This window comes from Emys orbicularis, chromosome 15 (genome assembly GCF_028017835.1).
Source record: "Emys orbicularis isolate rEmyOrb1 chromosome 15, rEmyOrb1.hap1, whole genome shotgun sequence".
Lineage (NCBI taxonomy): Eukaryota > Metazoa > Chordata > Testudines > Emydidae > Emys > Emys orbicularis.
This window is the reverse complement of record NC_088697.1, coordinates 9,248,047-9,268,213: the sequence shown is the minus strand read 5'-3', so window position 1 is coordinate 9,268,213 and position 20,167 is coordinate 9,248,047. Positions and strand designations below refer to the sequence as shown.

The 20,167-nt window shown below is 47.5% G+C and overlaps 1 protein-coding gene and 1 non-coding gene across 2 annotated transcripts in view; one reads left to right on the top strand and one right to left on the bottom strand.

Annotated features, from left to right (window-relative positions):
* LOC135889542 (zinc finger protein 34-like) overlaps positions 1 to 11,191 on the top strand; it is a 39,411-nt gene extending 28,220 nt beyond the window's left edge. The window contains exon 4 of the mRNA XM_065417404.1: positions 11,133 to 11,191. Within this exon, the coding sequence (XP_065273476.1) occupies positions 11,133 to 11,191 (59 nt within the window). The remainder of the gene's footprint in view (positions 1 to 11,132) is intronic.
* Positions 6,785 to 6,856, bottom strand: TRNAE-CUC (transfer RNA glutamic acid (anticodon CUC)). Its single transcript has one exon. It is a non-coding gene; the product is annotated as a tRNA-Glu (tRNA).
* Positions 11,192 to 20,167: the final 8,976 nt, after the last annotated feature.

The window sequence follows — 20,167 nt, the reverse complement described above, 5'->3', positions numbered from 1 at the left end:
GGTCACACGATGGCAGCAGAACCTAAGAAATGAAACACAACAGGCTTCTGTGCACACTAATTCTGAACAGTGAACGAACCTGACTCCTGTATCATGAAAAGCCAAAAAGCCATTTCTTTCTATGGCCGGGAACACTAGGAGAAAAGAGTTCCAATCATTTCTGCCCGTTTACTTTTGAATTATTTTACATTATAAAGAAAATTGTGACAAAATTAGTCTGAACTTGAGCTGCCTGTTATTAAAAGCTGGTTCCCCAATTCAGTTCCAACGGCTCTGGTAGAAACAGCCCCAGGTGTCTGCTCACCCCAGGCAGAGAAAAAAGAGAAACCCCCACCCGGCACTGCCCTTGGCTCCAGGCTGCTGTCCCGGGGTGCAGGTGGGGACTGATTGTTTTCTGCTGAGGAGGGAACCAGTATAGGCATCTGGTGCTATGCTCCTAGCAGCTGCCCAGCCCAGGCTGTCCTCTGCCTTAGCTGCTGCTCCCTGCATGCTCTAGAGTCAAACATGCAGGGCCCCCAGGGGAACAGAGGCTGGGATAGGGAGCAGCCTGGGTTGGGCTGGGAAGATGCTGGGAGGTCTCGTTCCCTGAGAACTGGCCTGGCTCCCTTCTCAACAGAAAACAAATCAATTCCTCATCCCCTCCCCAGAAAAATCAGCCTGGAGCCAAGGGCAGCATGGGACAATTCCCTTTAGTTCCCACCGAGGCATGAGAGAACCCAGGGCGTTTCTAACAGAGCTTATGGAACTGATGTGGGGAAACAAGCCTTTAATAACAGGCAGTTCAAGTTTAAGCTAAGTGTTTTGAACAATTTTTACAACATTAAATAACCCTTCAATCGTAGGGTCACCATCCATAAAATTGGTTCAGCCTTATAGGTTCCCAAGTGCAAAACTAAACATCTCTTCAAATACAAGGGAGTGGAGATTAGTCAGAGTTCAGAGTCATCCCACATAAAAGAACCATGTTGTGGTACATACTGGCCCCATCATGTGGCCATTGCCTTTCCCTCCTCTATGTTAAAAGTTTTGGTATTTTGCACAGAAACTTTCTTCCCTCAGGAGAGACCTGGGAACCAGGGCTGCCAGCCAGACAAACACCATTAAGAGGACGTGTAACGTGTCAAAAAATGATCTCCCTCCTTCAGTTCAGTGACAGCCTGAAATGTTACTTATCCCAGTAGAGCCGGAGGATTGAAAGCAGCTATATCAAACCCCTGTGTAGCTAGCAGGAATGAACACAAACACTCCCTTGTATCTAAAGAGATGTTTAGTTTTAACCTTGTAAACCACAAAACTAAAGGGAAAGATGGTGGTGCCAGATATAAAGAGTGAAACACGAAACAATCATCATAGTTATGCTCATAGTGACTGCTAAATCTTTCTATATTCTTCTTATTATCATCAGTGTATTATTTGCTCTGGAGTCTAGACATTGACTATACCTTGACAAAGGAATGTGGATCTTGATAAAATAATTGACTAGCCCTGGTTAAGGCAATGGACTTGATACGCACTCGGGTGTCCCCACGCAGTTTCAAGTACTAACAACAGTGGCTGCCTTTTAGCCATAGCTTTTAATCAGGGCAATACATTGATACAAACCCCTGTAAAATCATTTCCCAGCCCGAGTCCTTCACCCACATTCGTTAGGGCATTGGGCCACCATGTGGACGTTTCATTTCCCTCCTCAATTTCACACAGAGACACAATTTCCTTTGCACAGATCCATGAACAGCAAAAGCTCCCTGTGTCTCTTGTCTGAGCCAGGGCATTCAATTCCAGTGAACCCTTCTCTCCTGCAATGGCAATAGTCAGACAGAGGGGACGTGGCCACCTTCACCTCTGACAGTGAGATATTGGCTCGGCTCTTTCTTTTTGCTGCTGTTATAGTCCATGAAACATCAAGGATGGAATGCAAGGCTGAGTTCATGCACCAACCCCCTGAAAAATGTCAGTGCCCCAGAGAAATCCTGACCCCTGCTATTGGAATGATATGCTAGAGATTTGAATAGGAAAGAGACTGTCTGAATTGTCAAAGTGGGGAGTGAACAATAATCTATAGCAATGTCGTTATCCACAAGCACACTCTAATCATGCTCCAGCCGGAGGGGAAATGGGCAGGAATTCTTCCTGTTCAGCCGTGCACACGCTTACACTAATGCACAGCTGTGAGTGTACTGGGGGAGCTGGTCTGAGCAAACAATTTGAAGTGACAATTCAGTGAGAACAGAATGATTGTGTTGTGAAGCAGCTTTACATTAAGTAGTTGTGGCTGCGTGGTTAAGGCGATGGACGAGAAATCCATTGTGGTCTTGCCACGCAGGTTCAAATCCTGCCAACTATGGAAATGTTAGTGTATTCTTATTGCTGTTGTCTTAGTGCCTGAGCATCCACGGAGCCAGATCTGGTCTCACTCTTAGGGTACGTCTTCACTACCTGTACCCATATCGGCGGGTAGCGATCGATTTATCGGGGATCAGTATATCGCGTCTCATTAAGATGCGATATATCAATCCCCGAACGGGCTCCCCGTCGACTCCGGAACTCCACGTGAGCGAGCGGCGGTAGCGGAGTCGATGGGGGAGCCGCGGACGTTGATCCTGCACCGTGTGGACCCCAGGTAAGTCGATCTAAGATACTTCGATTTCAGCTACGTTATTCACGTACCTGAAGTTGTGTATCTTAGATCGATCCCCCCCCAGTGTAGACCAGCCCTTAGGCTGGCTACACTTAAAATACTGTTGTGACACTGCTATAGCACTTTGGAGTAGACTGTTGCTACAGTGAGTGGAGGGGTTTTCCATCCCTCTAATAGCTACATTGACAGAACAATCTTTCCTTTCATTTAGCACTATCTAACCAGGGTTCAGGTCAGCTTAACTATACTGGTTCAGGGTGTGTGGATTTTTCACCCTCCCATTCCCTGGTCCTTTTTGCATGAACAGAGAGCAGCAATACCCGAAGTTCAAAGGTGCAAACAATTCAATGTTTATTGGGGTAAACTTCCAGCAAGCAATGATTCCCATTTCCTTCCTCAGTATCCCCCTTCCCAGCTCTGACACCACAGAGCCTTGCCTGTGTCCCTGTTCCCATTCCCCCCCCCTTAGCAAAACATAATTCCAATTCCCCCCACACACTTCCTGATTGACTGCAGGCTATATAGTAAAACTTGAGTTCTGCTTAGCTATACCTTAACCAATCATTTTACTAAAATTTAACTAACCAATCCTAATATATTGTAACATGATTATCTAACCAATTACACCCAACAAATTAATTATACAGCAGACAGAAACAATCACAGAACCAGATAGAGATTATACTGACAAACAATAGGGAAGTGGGGACTACAGTGATGGAACAAGAAATGAGAATTTCACACCCCAGCTATTGATAAGTGAGTTGTTGCCAGACAGGATGCTATCATGGTAGAGGTTGTGGGTGCTGGTTGCTTAACTATCTGGCCCACAGGGCAGGATTTTGAGGTTCACCATTACTTTCTCAGAATACTAGTAACCATCTTTTATTCACTTAAAATGTGAGCAGGGAGATTACAACACCTCAGAACTCATGGAGCTCCAGGAAACGTGTAACTTTAGGTCCGGGTGAGTGTGTCTAAAAATCAGCTGTGCTGTAGAAGGTCCGTAGAAGTTGAAAGAGATGTGCCATCTCGACCTCCCTAAAGAGTTAATCAAATATTAATGAAAAGTAGGGTTGATAAGTTATATTTTTTGTAGCATCAGAATGGTGGACTGGTCTAAAGCCCCAGTTTTAAGACTCTTTTTTCCTATCTCTTGGGTGTTCTGGTCTCTGCATAGAGACATGGTTTCAAACCCCACTCCTGACATGACCATTTTCTTCTATCTGGAGAAAATGGCCTCACTTCAATCTCCTTTGCAACAATAGAACACCATTCGCTTAGCATTTCTATTACAGTAGTTGCGAGAGAATTTCCAAACCAGGGGAAAACACTGCCTTTTCTCTCTACTGATCAATTTTTGGCTTCCTTCAGTCCAAGCCATTTTCTCAAATACATCCATATTTCCCACCCTTTTTTGTTTTGTGTTCTTTGCTTCTTTGAAACTTTAGGGTCATCTTTTAATTGCCACACAACTGTACTTATGAAGTAAAGTGAAACACAACATTGTTTTGATATGTTTGCAGAAGAGTTTTGCTTTCTGACCTGGAATTGAACAGGGGCTACCCGAGGGGGACAATGCTACTCCCTTTTCTTGACTCATCCAAAAAACATAAGTTCTTGGTACCCTTTGTTTCCCTGTTCTTCAAAGGGAATCAGCTACTGTAGTGGCTCCTGAGAGAGCCTTAGTAAAGGGTCCCACAAATGACAATAGTTGGTTTCTGTAGTGTAGTGTTTATCACATTTACCTCACATGCAAAAGGTCCCTGGTGTGAAGCCAGGCAGAAACACTGCTGCTTTTCCTGCTTTGGTCTTTTATCACTCCAAGTCCTTTCTCAACTACATCCATAGCTTCTATGCTTTCTTCCTCATTGTTTTTTCCTTTAATGGAACTTTAAGTTCAAAAGCCAGAGGGTTAGCCTGCATTTTGAGGGAAGGAATAGTCCATCATTTGGGAGACTGCCAGCTACATAACAAATCTGAGCGTAGAAGAATCCCAACCCTTTGTCCTGCGTATTTAGCTCCCAGCCAGCAGTTTCCCCCTCCCTTTTCTTTATGCTGAGCTAACTACAAACAGCCTCGTGTATCCTTTTCATGTCAGAGAAATCTATTGACTGATGATCACATTTCCCCTCCTTTCCTGGCTAGGCAGGGTTGGGGGTGTGAGGAATCAGAACATAATAATTGGAACTCTCTAACCCCCTCCTTTTAACCTACAACATCACATTCCCCTTTTTAAATAACCTTTTTCCCATAATATTTTTGAACTCTCATCATCTTGCTTGTCTTCAAACGATGTTAGCGCAAGCTCTGAGCTACAAATTTCCTTACTGTTCCATTGGTATTTTTAGCGCAGTATATTGATTTTTATTTCCATCTTTTTTACTCTCAGGCTGCTTTTTATAAATCATCACAAATGCAGTAACGAGGAGTTAGAGAAATATACAAGAAATGAATACAGTGTGATCCAGTCGATAGGCAGAGAGCTGACTCCATCCGCAGCTTGAAACAATCTCCTTGACAATAAAGAAGGCTGGGAAGGATATGACACGGAAGTATTTATATGCCCAATGCAGAACTGGAGCCAATGTAGGAAGAAGTAGAGAAGCTAAAGATTACTGAAGGGGGACAGTCAGCTCCTGAAGGGTTATTTCCCCCTCTCTTAGCTAGGCTAGAATAGAAGAGGAGAAAATTCTCTCTCACTCTCAGGTTTGTTTGTGTTACTCTTGTGATCCTTGTCGAGGAAGCTGAGGCTTCATTTGAGTTTGTGTCAAAGCCTTTGGTTGGGCTCAGTTTGTGACCCTGAGCACAGGGGATCCTTCACCCTCTGTTCTTGTCCCCTCAGGGCAATGGAGAATGGACCAGGTTCTAAAATTAGACAGAAGAGACAGAGAAAGCCTAGTACAGATGATAAAAACACCCACTGTTACCTCTCTGGTGGTCTAGTCTATTCATTAGGTTTCGGCGCTTTCACCACCGCGACCTGGATTTGATTTCCAGTCAGGGAAAGACGCTTTTCAACAAATAGCTTCGCTTGTTGTCTCCTCAATTGATATTTCATCATGCTCAGATGGGTTTTGGAGACCATGTGAAAATCAAACAGCCTCATAACAGAACATAGGTATGTTCCCATTGTGGACCTTTCATGCAAGTAGAGCTGGGCAAATCATTTATTTCCTCGCTTGCTAGCTAGCCTAACCTATCTAATAATAATAATAATAGTTCAGGTTGCTCCAAGATGAATTCTTTTCAGTTTTCTTGTTGAAACAAAACTAAAAAAAATATATCATTTTTGGGCACCAAATTATTTCAGTAAATAAAATATTCATCCAAAAAACATTCACCCAGCTCTATAGACTAGTCTTCAGAATTAACCATCTGGAGAGAAGGATCATTAGCCTCTTCCATTCCTGAAGTCTAGTTGCTGAAGGGTTCTGGGGAGAACCAGATTTCATAGCCTTCCACCTGTATACCGCTGGTAGCCATCTTGCTTAAGGTGAAAGGCAACATGGTTTAGTGGCAGCTCTACGCATAGCCCCCTGTTCAAATATCTACAGAGGAGAATTTGTTTTGCATTGCATATAAAAACAAAATAAATTGTGTTGAAACCTAAACCTGGGATCAAGGTGAAACCTGGTGATTTCAAATTAAGGACAAAATCTCTACTGAGTTGAACAGAAGGAAAGCTTTTTCATGAGGTCCTTTCAAATGCTAAAAGTTGAGATGGTTCTTAGAGGTTCCAGACACATAATAGGCCAGAATTTTCAGAAGATCTCATACCCACCACTAGAGCCAGATTTTCAGAAGAACTCAGTTCCCAGTTAGGCACCTAAATTTTTGCCCAGTTTTCATCTTGGGTCAACCAGAATATCTATTATTGTTATTATAATGTTGGTTAGGCTAGCTAGCAAGGGGTAAAATAATCTGCACATGTCTATTTGTGTAAAAGGTCATGCAACCTGGACTTCGAGGTGCACAGTGGAAACATGCCCACATTCTGCTACTAGTCAGTGGGAAACTGATATTTATATCGTCTCCCAAGCCCTTTCCTACATCATGTAGAAGATGGGTGAATCAGGAAAAAAACATGGATTTATTAAATTGCAAGTGAAGAATAACTGAAGTTTTTTTCACATAAAGACACTTTTCCCTGACTGGGAATTGAACCCAGGCCGTGGCAGTGAGAGTGCCAAATCCTAACCACTAGACTACCAGGGAGGTAATGACATTGTTTTTCTTCTCACTTATGCTACACTTTCTTAGGCTACTTTCTGTCCAATTTCTGAAGCTGCTCCTTTGTCCATTCCCTGATGGGCTAAGAGCAGAGAGTTCAGGAACCCCTGTGCTCAGGGTTACAATGTGAGCCCAACCCAAGCCACTGAAACAAACTGAAATGATGCTTCAGCTTCCTCCAGCAGGATCACAGAGCAACACACAGAAAACCCATGAGGAATAATCCTCCTCTGCCTTCATTTACCCCATCGCAACCCTCTCAGCAGCTGACCTGGAAGCTCTTTCAGGAAGGACACTGAGTTGATAGGAGGTCTGGCATAGAGACCAAGGGAGGGGTGTTGCTCCCCCTTGGTGTGAACTGATCACATTGTGACTCCGTGTAATAGGGCTCTGAGCTTTTCCATCTTGTGAGTTCTGTGTCCTCAGCAAGCAGCCAAAGTGCTGAACCCCCCGGACTCTTCTGCTGGGAGCATGGTGATTGCACAACAGCTATAAGCCCTTTTTCCCTCTTCTTGTCCTCCTTGGCTTCCCCAGACCTTCAACACAAATGGTTATATCAGACACTGGAGGGATCTAAGTACCTGCAGGTTTCCCTCATCCACCTCTTAAGGCAAACAGTGATTCCCTTCTCTGACGCTCTTGGGCCCGGGCTTCTTTTGAGTTTTTCCCCAGGGGGACCTGATTCCCTATGGAAATGTATGTTTGGCATGTGGGGAACCAACCTGTCTGCCCCCTCTCTGGGACCTGAGAAGCTTTTTTTGACTCTCCCCCACTAGATGAGTCCAACAGCACCTCCCCCTGGTGGGAGAATCCTAAATTCCATCCTCCCACACTGGTTACTCTGACCAGCAGATTGCGACAGCATGCTAAATCAACCCCAGCTCTCTGGTCTAGAAAGCAGCATCTAACCAGCTTTGTAACAGCTCTGGTTTGCTCACTGGAGACATAACGAACCAGGAAAGAAGGCAAATGTCAGAAAGGGAACCTCAGCTCACAAATAAACACCCTCAGGGGTCCTTCTACACTGAGATGGGGCAGTGGAATGGCTTAATCTCAGGCTAGTTTAGCTGGAAGCGCATGATACCCTTAATCCCACAGTTGTGAGTTTGAGCCCTATGTTTGGTGGTAGTGACAGCCCTTAGGTGTCACTCTTTTGCTTACAGTCACAGCCCAAAATGAAATAAACTCTCTGTCCTCTCTACGATCTTAGGCAGGTAATGTCTCTTCCTCTCTCTGAGCTTCAGTAAAACATGAAGAGAGAACAAACTGACATTTGCATCCTCCAATGAGAGTTGAAAGAGGATTTTCTCCTCTTCCATTCTACCCCAGGCAAGAGAGGGGATAATAACCATTTAACGGATGATTGCAGAGAGAAAAATTCGGTCATTATAAATAGGATAATGATCAATTGTTCTCCATGTCCACTGATGGTAGGACAAGAAGTAATGGGCTTAATCTGCAGCCGGGGAGATTCCCGTTAGATATTGGGAAAAGCTTTCTAACTCTAAGGGTAGTTAAGCTCTGGAATAGGCTCCCAAGGGTGTCTGTGGAGTCTCTGTCCTTGGAGGTTTTTAAGAACAGGTTGAACAAACTTCTGTCAAGGATAGTCTGCATATACTTGGTCCCATAGACAATCTGCTCTGGCTCTGGCTCCCACTTTGTGCTCTGTGCCTGGGCCGACTGCTGAGCGCACTTGACCCCACATGCCCCCCCGATGCATCACCTTTGCTTGGCCCTGCCTCAGGAGAGAGGGCTGGACTTGATGACCTCTCTAGGTCCCTTGCAGCCATATATCTCTATAATTCTATGCCATAGGAATACAATACAAAAAACAACAAAAGTGAAAACACCACAATATAACATCTAACAATTCAGCATGAAATGACATTCCCCAGCAAAAAGTGACAATACGTAGGAGTGCAAAGCCCTACAATTCAGCACAATGCAAATGAACGCACCATAGGGCAAAATGACACACTGCAAAAGAGCTCAGCTCAAACTAACACAACACAAGGCAGTGCAAAAATGATACAACACGAAACAATGCATCAGAGTGCAAAGTGACACTATGCAAAACAGCAAGTCAGGACCAAGTATCCCTAGGCCAGACCTGACAGGTGTTTGCATAACCCCTTAAAATCCTCCAATGAAGGAGATTCTGCAACTTCCCATTGGGGCCTATGTCATGCAATCGTCAAAACTTGTCTTGTGGTTAAGGGCCAGGTTGTGACTCATAAAATTTGGATTCAGTTCCCAGTTTGTCCCCATTATTCTTTGTGCAAACATGGACAAATTACATCACATCTTTGGGCCTCAGTTTCCCCATCTGTAAAATGGGACCCACCCTCCCACACTTCGTCTATTTTGCCTGTGAGCTGTTGGCAGCAAGGATTCTCTTTCTCACTATGAGTTGTACAACACCTGGCAGAATCAGGGCCCCCATCGTCGGTCAGGGTCTCTGCAGAGCCCAGCACAATAATCTGGGAGCCCAATGATGATACAAAAAAATCTCCCCTTTCATTTATTTGTTTTTAAAAGGCCATTTATCACCTTTGAGTTAAGGCAGGAAACATGTCCCAAGAGTCTGAGGAAAAAGAAGAAAGAAATAACATTACCCCCAAAGGTACCATTTTTAAACATTTAAACATCTCATAATTTTTAAGCTGCCCTCTGGATTTTTGAGTCCAGACTCCTAGTTATTGAGTGTTAGGAGCTGCATATATCAGGTGTATTGTAGTTAATAACCACCTACCCGGTTCCTGCTATGGGAGATGTTTCTCACCTGACCTCTCTTCAGGGTCAGGTGAGGGATTTGCAGTGTGGTAGGGGGCTCTGGGATGAACCTGGGGCAGGGGGTTGGGGTGCAGGAGGGGTTGAGGGGTGCAAGCTCTGGGAGCAAGTTTGGGAGCAGGACTGGGCTCCGGGCTGGGGCAGAGTGTTGGGGTGCAGGAGGGGATGCAGAATGTGGGCTCTGGGAGGGGGTCAGGGCTGGGTCTTGGGATGCAGGAGGAGTTTGGGGTACTAGCTCTGGGAGGGGTTCAGGGCTGGTTTGGGTGCTGGCTCTGGGAGGGGGATCAGGGATGGGGCTTGGAGTGCAGGAGGGGGTTTGGGGTGCTGGCTCCAGGTAGGGGCTCAGGGCTGGGGCAAGGGGTGCGGCACTTACCTCTGGTGGCTCCCGGTTGGCGGTACAGCGTGGCTGATGCCAAGACAGGCTCCCTACCTAACCTGGCCCCACACCCCTCCCAGAAGGGGCCAACATGCCCCTTTAGCCCCTGGGTGGGGGCATGTGGCTCTGTGCGCTGCCCCTCTCTGCAAGCACACCCCCCGCAGTTCCCATTGGCCACCGCTCCCCATCCCGGCCAATGGGAGCTGTGGGAGTGGTGCTCTCAGGCTTCCGGGAGCAGCATGGGGCCGGGGCAGGCAGGGCGCCTGTCTTAGCGGCAGCCTCGCTGTCTGTGTAAACTATCACTGTGTAGGCTTCCTGCCATATCCCATGTAAATGTTATACAAGGAATCTCATGCAATGCTTCTCAAATACAACTGTTATATTTAATCCCAAATATGCAACCTATCAGCTCCCAGTGTTCAGTCCCAGAGCCTGGTTCTCCCCTCACTCACACTGTTAATACAGGATTAATGGGACCATGGATCTGATCAGAAGAGGTGTGGTGGTGGTGAGGAATTTCACTTTCACACCCACGCCCCCACAACCTCCAATATGCAAAATCATAGAACTGTAAGGGATCTTGAGAGGTCATCTAGCCAGCCCCCTGTACTCATAAATATAATCTACACCATCCCTGACAGGTGTTTGTCTAACCTGCTCTTAAAATCCTCCAATGATGGAGATTCCACAACCTCTCTGGGAAATTTACTCCAGTGCTTAACCACCCTGACAGTTAGGAATTTTTTCCTAATTTCCAACCTAAATCACCCTTGCTGCAATTTAAGCCGATTGCTTCTTGTCCTATCCTCAGATTAAGAATAATTTGTCTCCTTCCTCCTTGTAACAACCTTTTATGCTTGAAAGCTCTTGAAAACTGTGACCATGTCCCCTCTCAGTCATCTCTCCTCCAGACTAAACACACCTAATTTTTTTCAATTTTTCCTCATAGCTCATGTTTTCTAAACATTTTTGTTGCTCTTCTCTGGACTTCCTCCAATTTGTCCACATCTTTCCTGAAATGTGGTGTGCAGAACAGGACATAATACTCCAGCTGAGGCCTAATTAGCGTGGATTCCCTCCAGGAAAGAAGGGCTGCAATTAAAAAACCCAGGGAACACCTCAAACCTGAAAAGATTAAAAAAATCAGTATATGATAATTATACAGAAAAGAGCAAAACCTGAAATTTGATAGCTGCATTTAATAATTAAAAAGAAAAGCATGCAAATATGAGCAATTTGAGATCCACTCTCACAAATAGAGGAAATGCCAGGTAGGCAGGTGGCATGGCCAAATCAAAAATGATTAGGGGTCTGGAGCACATGACTTATGAGGAGAGGCTGAGGGAACTGGGATTGTTTAGTCTCCAGAAGAGAAGAATGAGGGGGGATTTGATAGCTGCTTTCAACTACCTGAAGGGGGGTTCCAAAGAGGATGGAGCTCGGCTGTTCTCAGTGGTGGCAGATGACAGAACAAGGAGCAATGGTCTCAAGTTGCCGTGGGGGAGGTCTAGGTTGGATATTAGGAAACACTATTTCACTAGGAGGGTGGTGAAGCACTGGAATGTGTTACCTAGGGAGGTGGTGGAATCTCCTTCCTTGGAGGTTTTTAAGGCCCGGCTTGACAAATCCCGGGCTGGGATGATTTAGTTGGGAATTGGTCCTGCTTTGAGCAGGGGGTTGGACTAGATGACCTCCTGAGGTCCCTTCCAACCCTGAGATTCTATGATTCTATGGCCCCAAGTGGCTCCAGTGCCCAGAGCACCGGCCCCCACACCCTGGGTGCCGGGCGGGCATCACAGCCCCCAGAGCACCAGAGGCATGGCCCTCAGCATCCAGAGTACTGGGCATTGTGAGTACCTGCCCCTACCACCTGGAGTCCTGGGCCATAAGCCGACCCCTACAAGTCCAATTGGTCTGACCCAGGATGGCCATTCTTCTGTTCTTAGTGTGTGAGGGGCACTGAGGGTCCAGATGGGGAATGTAGGAGAGGGAGAAGTGGTGGGAAGGAGGTCTTGGGGAATTTGAGCTGCAGCAGGAATCACACAGGGGGGACACAGGGGCACAGGATGGGGTGGAGCTGAATGGGGAGTGAATCTGGGGTTCCAGCTCACAGTAATGTCCCAAGCTCCCTGTTAGGGGGCTTATTCCTTCACCCACTCACTTCCCGAGGCCTTCTCGCATGAACAGAGAGCAACAATACCCAAAGTCCAAAGGTGCAAACAATTCGATGTTTATTGGGGTGAACTTCCAGCAAGCATGATTCCAATTTCCTTCCTCAGTGTTCCCCTTCCCAGCTCTGACACCACAGAGCCTTGCCTGTGTCCCTGTTCCCATTCCCCCCCTTAGTGAAACATGATTCCAATTCCCCCACCCCCATTCCCTGTTCCCATTCCCCCCTTACTTCCTGATTGACTGCAGACTATATAGTAAAACTGAGTTCTGCTTAGTTATACCTTAACCAATCATTTTACTAAAATTTAACTAACCAATTGTAAACACATTGTAACATAACATCCATTTACACCATTTTACACACCCCTCCATTGATTCTCAGTGAGCTCCTCCCCTTGTCATTATTTCCATAGGGCTTGTGGGGCCCACCTTAGTTGCCGTTCTATTTCCAGGCACCGTGGTAGCTATTACACAGGTGCTGGCCTCCTAGTTGAGCATTTTGCATTCCCATACACATCTCCCCCTGCCCCCCGGTCAGCCTTTTGAAGCCATCTCCCACCCACATCATGCTAGCAACAAGACAAACACCACAGACAAACAACACAAAACATAGATCCATGGTATTCTGGGTTATTCTTCCACTGGTGCCAGCATGCTTGTAGAGTGTCTGAAAAACAAAAGAAACAATTTCCACCCCCTGGTAGGGACAGATTATTGCTTAATCATACCAATTCCTTTTACAAATGTCCTTGCTAATTGCAGGAAAAACAGAAGAATTACTTCCAGGCTATAATCAGGCTAGTGAATTACCCCACTCACTGAACCCCAGACCGTTCACCCAGGCCGGCAGCAGGCTGAGCGGAGCTGGCTGGGACCCCAGCAGGCTGAGCGGGATGAGCGGGGCTGGTGGCTGGGACCCCGGCTGGCAGGAGCCGGCCCACTGCTGGCCCTGCTCAGCCCGCTGCCAGCTGTGTAAATAGAACCCCACGTTGGCAGCAGGCTCAGCGGCAGCCGGGACTCACAGCCTGCCATTAAAAAAAATCAGCTTGCATGCCACCTTTGGCATGCGTGCCGTAGGTTGAGGACCCCTGTTCTAGTATATACTGTACTTTATGGTAAGTTTCACTATATGCGATTTTCCTTTTACATGGTCACTTTAGAACCTAACCCTCGTGTAAGATGTGACTCCACTGTAGTGTAAAAAAAAAATTGGGGCACTGCTTTTTGGCACCCCCAAATCTTGGCGCCCTAGGCGGTTGCCTAGTTTGCCTACTGGTTACACTGGCCCTGACAGGATCCCCAGCCCAGGTGACGTGACAGCCAGTGGTGGATTTAGAGTTAGTGGGGCCCCCCAGCCCTGTGCTCAGCTTCATTTTTGGGGCCCCTCCTTGGGACCCAGGCAAGAAGAAGAACATTCTCTCTTATCTCCCCCCCACCCTGATTTTTCATTCTTTTTTTTCTTCATCCTCCTCCTGTAAGTAATAGGAAGTAAATGAAAATAAAGTGAGGTACCTTGATTGTTCTTGTAGTCTAACTTATTTTTCCACAGACCACTTGAAAATCACAGAGGGTCTCGACGGACCACTTAATGATCTTTCCAAATATTGTAAAAAAATGTTCGGATATGGGGTCTGGCCAGGAGCTAGGGCGTGGGAGGGGGCTCAGGGTTGGGGCAGGAGGTTGGGGTGTGGAGCGCTTACCTGGGGCAGCTCCTGTTTGGTTCTCAGGATGGGGGTGGGGATGTGGGGGGATGCAGAAGTCACGGCAGGGGGCTGGGTGTGTGTGAGGGGGTGCAGGTTTCAGGGCAGGGGCTGGGGGTGGTGTAGGGGGGTGAAGGAGTCAGGGCAAGGGCTGGGTGTGTGTGAGCGGGGTGTAGGGGGGTGCAGGAGTCAGGGCTGGGGGCTGGTGAGGTGTGAGGATGTGAGAGGGGGTGCAGGGGGCTGGGGAGGTGTGAGGGGGATGCAGGAGTCAGGGCAGGGGGCTGGGGAGGTGTGAAGGGAGTGAAGGGAGTGCAGGGGTCAGGACAGGGGGCTGGATGTGTGTGAGGCAGTGCAGGGGGCTGGGTGTGTGTGGGGGTGCAGGAGTCAGGGCAGGGGGCTGGGGGTATGTGAGGCAGTGCAAGGGGCTGGGGGGTGAGTTGGGGTCATGAGGGTGCTCACGCAGGGGGCTGGAAGGGGTATGCCCCAATTCCAGCCTCTTCCCCAAGGCCTCACCCCGCCTCTTTTCCTCCTCCTCTCCGGAGCGGCATGCTGCAGCTCCCTCCTTCCTGCTCCTGCCAGCAAGGCTGATCCAGCTACTGGCGCGGGGGGTGGGGGGAAGGGAACGTAGCACGCTGGGGAAAGAGGTGAAGGAGAGGTATCACCACGCCTCTTCTCCTTCTCCTCCCGGAGCGGCGTGCTGCGGCTGCCCCCTCCTGCCGGCAAGGCTGATCCAGCTGATCGGTGGCAGGGGTGGGGGGAGGGAACGTAGCACGCTGGGGAAAGGGGCGGGGCAGGAGACAGGCTGCAGGCAGAGGCTGCCATGCAGCCCCAGCAGCATTAGCATCAAGCTTCTCTGACCCCACAGGAGAGAGCGGGGGCAGAGAAGAGCGCGCCGGGGCCCCTTTCGACCATGGGCCCGGCGCCATAGTGCCAGTGGCACCATTGTAAATCAGGTATTGTGTGGGAGTGAGTCATTTGGCAAGCATAAGTGGCACATAGGAGAAACACTTTTCCCAGATGCATTGGTGGTATAGTGGTGTGCATAGCTGCTCTCCAAGCAGTTGACCTGGGTTGGATTCCCAGCCAATGCAGTGATGTGATGTTTTCTCTGCTGGGAATTGGTTTAATTTCAGTCACACTGTATCAGTTTATCAATGAAATGAGAGAATTAATGTCCCAAATCACAGCAGGTCATTAAACACCCAGTGGAGGAAGAAAGGGGAAGGATTATACAGTGAGCTGTTGGAGTTATCCTGGTATTACAATGTTTGGTTTATATTTAAAAAAAATTTCCTTTACTTCCCTCTCCCTTTTAGACTCAGGACCTTTAAGGTCAGAAGGGACCAGTGTGATCATCTAGCCTGACCTGCCGCACCTTGCAGGCCAAAAGACCCCACCCACTCCTGTAATAGACCCGGGGGAGGAGTCAGTTCTGTGCACTGCCCCTACCCCAGGCAGCGCATGGAGGCCCTCTGCTCCCCTCCCCCATCGGGTGTGCAGAGATGTGCCAGCAGCACTAAGGTGGCTCCCTGCCACTCTACCTCCATCCCTCCGTGCCGCTCCCAGAAGTGACTGGCATGTCATGGCATCCCCTGGGGCAGGGGGAGTGTCTCCATGCGCTGCCCCTGCCCCACGTACCAACTCTGCAACTCCCATTGGCCAGGAGCTGCAGCCAATGGGAGCTCTGGGAGCAACGCCTGCAGGCAGCAGCACACAGAGACCTCCTGGCCCCGCCCACCTAGGAGCTGCTGCCGAAGGGTTGTGTGTACCGGTCACTTTGGGAGCTGCACTGACCGGGGTGAGCGCCACCCCTCCTGCACCCCAACTCCCTCCCCTAGCACAGAACCTGCACCACGCACCCAAATTTCCTCCCATAGCTTTGCTTGTCTTCCTTTCACCCAGAACCATCCTTCTTCTCCTGGGCTGCAAGTAGCCATCCCTGGGAAGCCAAGAGGCAGGCACAGGATTCTACCTCCCAGCAGCCAATCGCACCTCCCCAGGCTTTGCAGAACAAATGGTGGTGCTCTACTATCCCCACTTAGCCACACTGAGGCGCTTAGCTTCTGCCCTGCCTTCCTCAGCATGACTTTCCTCTTTTGCCCCATTCCTGCCTCACTTCCTCCTTTGGCAAGTCACGCAAAGGAGGCCAGCAGGAAGAGCTGGCCTCCATAGGCCAAACTCCCAGAGCAGAGGAGGCGAAGCCACAAGGCTCCAAAAGTTGACTGGCCAAGATCCTCTAGCTTTCCCCCGCTGATGCCAAGGCTTTTTCTCAGCTCATTTCACCACCCTCTGTCATGCAGGGGTTGGGGTTATCGCAGGTGTTACCCGAAATTGGGCCAGCTAGTAAGCTTAGGGAGGACTAATGACCCACCAGAGTTTGGCAGAAAGCAGCACGTTTATTATATTGATAGCTAAGCTCAAAAGAAGGGGGAGGTCACACTCACACTCACATACCCACGCTCCCAGGACAGGCACGGCACTGGAGATGTCAGGATTCTTCAAGGTAAGTGTCCCACATTGCAGCGATGGATGGTGCGATGAAGGTAAGTCTTCCTGAGGCATAATGAAATGCAGTGCAGCGAACCACTGGCCAGGTGGTCCGGGCGAAGGGCATTCACTGGAGGTACAAGTTTGTGAGTGCACTCCTGAGCACATGGGCCCTTCCCCTTTTAAGGACCTGCACCTCATGGCCTGCGACTAGAGATGACTTGGCTGCATCTGGTTGGTCACACTCCACCTTGGGCAGTGTCCATGCTCTGGGTGTGTGAGTGTTGCCTAATTAGAGTCCCAGACCCCTTGTCTACCTGGGAGCTCTTCTGATCTTCCAGCTGTTCAACCAGCCCATTCATCCCACAAGCATTCCAGGAGGGAGGGGGAGGAGGAAAGCCACTTCACAGGTATTCAGAGAGGGAGAGGAGACAAAAGCAGGAGGGAGGGGGGAAGTATAACAGACCTTTTGAGCATACAGATTATACATAGCATAGCCAAACAGATCATAGAGATCACTGCTGCTCCTACAACAGCAGGAACAGGCCAGTAGGAGCTGGGAAAAGTAATCCATCATGTTTCTGGCTGGTTTCAAACCAGGGACCTTTTGCATGTTAGGGAAATGTGATAACCACTACACTTCAGAAACTCTGTCATAGTGTTCTGCCCCTCCCTTCATAAGAACGGCCCTACTGGGTCAGACCAAAGGTCCATCCAGCCCAGTATCCTGTCTGTCAACAGTGGCCAATGCCAGGTGCCCCAGAGGGAGTGAACCTAACAGGTAATGACCAAGTGATCTCTCTCCTGCCATCCATCTCCACCCTCTGACAAACAGAGGTTAGGGACACCGTTCCTTACCCATCCTGGCTAATAGCCATTAATGGACTTAACCTCCAATAATTTATCTGCAAAAATAACGAGGAGTACTTGTGGAACCTTAGAAACTAACAAATTTATTTGAGCATAAGCTTTCGTGGTCTAAAACCCACTTCATCAGATGCATGCAGTGGAAAATACAGTAGGAAGCTATATATATACACAGAGAACATGAAAAAATGTGTGTTGCCATACACACTATAACAGGGATTCTCAAACTATAATGACAGCAATCAGTTAAGGTGAGCTATTATCAGCAGGAGAAAAAAAACCTTTTGTAGTGATAATCAGGATGGCCCATTTCCAACAGTGGACAAAAAGGTGTGAGTAACAGTAGGGGGAAAATAAACATGGGGAAATAGTTTTACTTTGTGTAATGACCCATCCACTCCCAGTCTTTACTCAGGCCTAATTTAATGGTGTCCAGTTTGCAAATTAATTCCAATTCAGCAGTCTCTTGTTGGAGTCTGGTTTTGAAGTTTTTTTGTTGTAATATTGCAACTCTTAGGTCTGTAATCGAGTGACCAGGGAGATTGAAGTGTTCTCTGACTGGTTTTTGAATGTTATAATTCTTGACATCTGATTTGTGTCCATTTATTCTTTTACATAGAGACTGTCCAGTTTGGCCAATGTACGTGGCAGAGGGGCATTGCTGGCACATGATGGCATATATAACATTAGTAGATGTGCAGGTGAACGAGCCTCTGATAGTGTGGCTGATGTGATTACATCCTATGATGGTGTCCCCTGAATAGATATGTGGACAGAGTTGGCAATGGGCTTTTCTGCAAGGATAGGTACCTGGGTTAGTGTTTTTGTTATGTGGTGTGTGGTTACTGGTAAGTATTTGCTTCAGGTTGGGGGGCTGTCTGTAAGCAAGGACTGGCCTGTCTCCCAAGCTCTGTGAGAGTGAGGGATTGTCCTTCAGGAAAGGGTGTAGATCCTTGACGATGCGCTGGAGAGGTTTTAGTTGGAGGCTGAAGGTGATGGCTAGTGGCGTTCTGTTACTTTCTTTGTTGGGCCTGTCCTGTAGTAGGTGACTTCAGGGTACTCTTCTGGCTCTGTCAATCTGTTTCTTCACTTCAGCAGGTGTGTATTGTAGTTGTAAGAATGCTTGATAGAGATCTTGTCGGTGTTTGTCTCTGTCTGAGGGGTTGGAGCAAATGCGATTCTATCGTAGAGCTTGGCTGTAGACAATGGAATGTGTGGTGTGGTCTTGGTGAAAGCTGGAGGCATGTAGGTAAGTATAGCGGTCAGTAGGTTTCCAGTATAGGGTGGTGTTTATGTGACCATTGCTTATTAGCACTGTAGTGTCCAGGAAATGGATCTCTTGTGTGGACTGGTCCAGGCTGAGGTTGATGGTGGGATGGAAATTGTTGAAATCATGGTGGAATTCCTCAAGGGCTTCTTTTCCATGGGTCCAGATGATGAAGATGTCATCAGTGTAGCACAAGTAGAGATGGGGCGTTAGGGGACAAGAGCCGAGGAAGCGTTGTTCTAAGTCAGCCATAAAAATGTTGGCATACTGTGGGGCCATGCGAGTACCCATAGCAGTGCCACTGACTTGAAGGTATACATTGTCCCCAAATCTGAAATAGTTGCGGGTGAGGACAAAGTCACAAACTTCAGCCACCAGGTTTGCCGTGACATTATCGGGGATATTGTTCCTGATGGCTTGTAGTCCATCTTTGTGTGGAATGTTGGTGTAGAGGCTTCTACCTCCATAGTGGCCAGGATGGTGTTTTCTGGAAGATTACCAATGGATTGTAGTTTCCTCAGGAAGTCAGTGGTGTCTCAAAGATAGCTAGGAGTGCTGGTAGTGTAGGGCCTGAGGAGGGAGTCTACATAGCCAGACAATCCTGCTGTCAGGGTGCCAATGCCTGAGATAATGGGGCATCCAGGATTTCTAGGTTTATGGATCTTGGGTAGCAGATAGAATACACCTGGTCAGATTCTAGAGGAGTTTCTGTGCAGATTTGTTCTTGTGCTTTTTCAGGGAGTTTCTTGAGCAGATGGTGTAGTTTCTTTTGGTAACCCTCAGTGGAATCAGAGGGTAATGGCTTGTAGAATGTGGTGTTAGAGAGCTGCCTAGCAGCCTCTCATTCATATTCCGACCTATTCATGATGATGACAGCAACTCATTTGTCAGCCTTTTTGACTATGATGTCAGAGTTGTTTCTCAAATATATTTGTTAGTCTCTAAGGTGCCACAAGTACTCCTCATTCTTTTTGCTGATACAGACTAACACAGCTACCACTCTGAAACCTATTAATTTATCTAGTTCTCTTTTAAACCCTGTTATAGTCCTAGCCTTCACAACCTCCTCAGGCAAGGAGTTCGACATGTTGAATGTGTGCTGTGTAAAGAAGAACCTCCTTTTATTTGTTTTAAACCTGCTGCCCATTAATTTCATTTGGTGGCCCCTAGTTCTTATATTATGGGAACAAGTAAATAACTTTTCCTTATTCACTTTCTCCACACCACTCATGATTTTATAGACCTTTATCATATCCCCCCTTAGTCTCCTCTTTTCCAAGCTGAAAAGTCCTCATCTCTTTAATCTCTCCTCATATGGGACCCGTTCAAACCCTAATCATTTTAGTTGCCCTTCTCTGAACCTTTTCTAATGCCAGTATATCTTTTTTGAGATGAGGAGACCACATCTGTACGCAGTATTCAAGATGTGGGTGTATCATGGATTTATATAAGGGCAATAAGATATTCTCCATCTTATTCTCTATCCTTCTTTTAATGATTCCTAACATTCCGTTTGCTTTTTTGACTGCACTGTACACTGCATAGACATCTTCAGAAAACTATCCATGATGACTCCAAGATCTCTTTCCTGATTAGTTGTAGCTAAATTAGCCCCCATCATATTGTATGTATAGTTG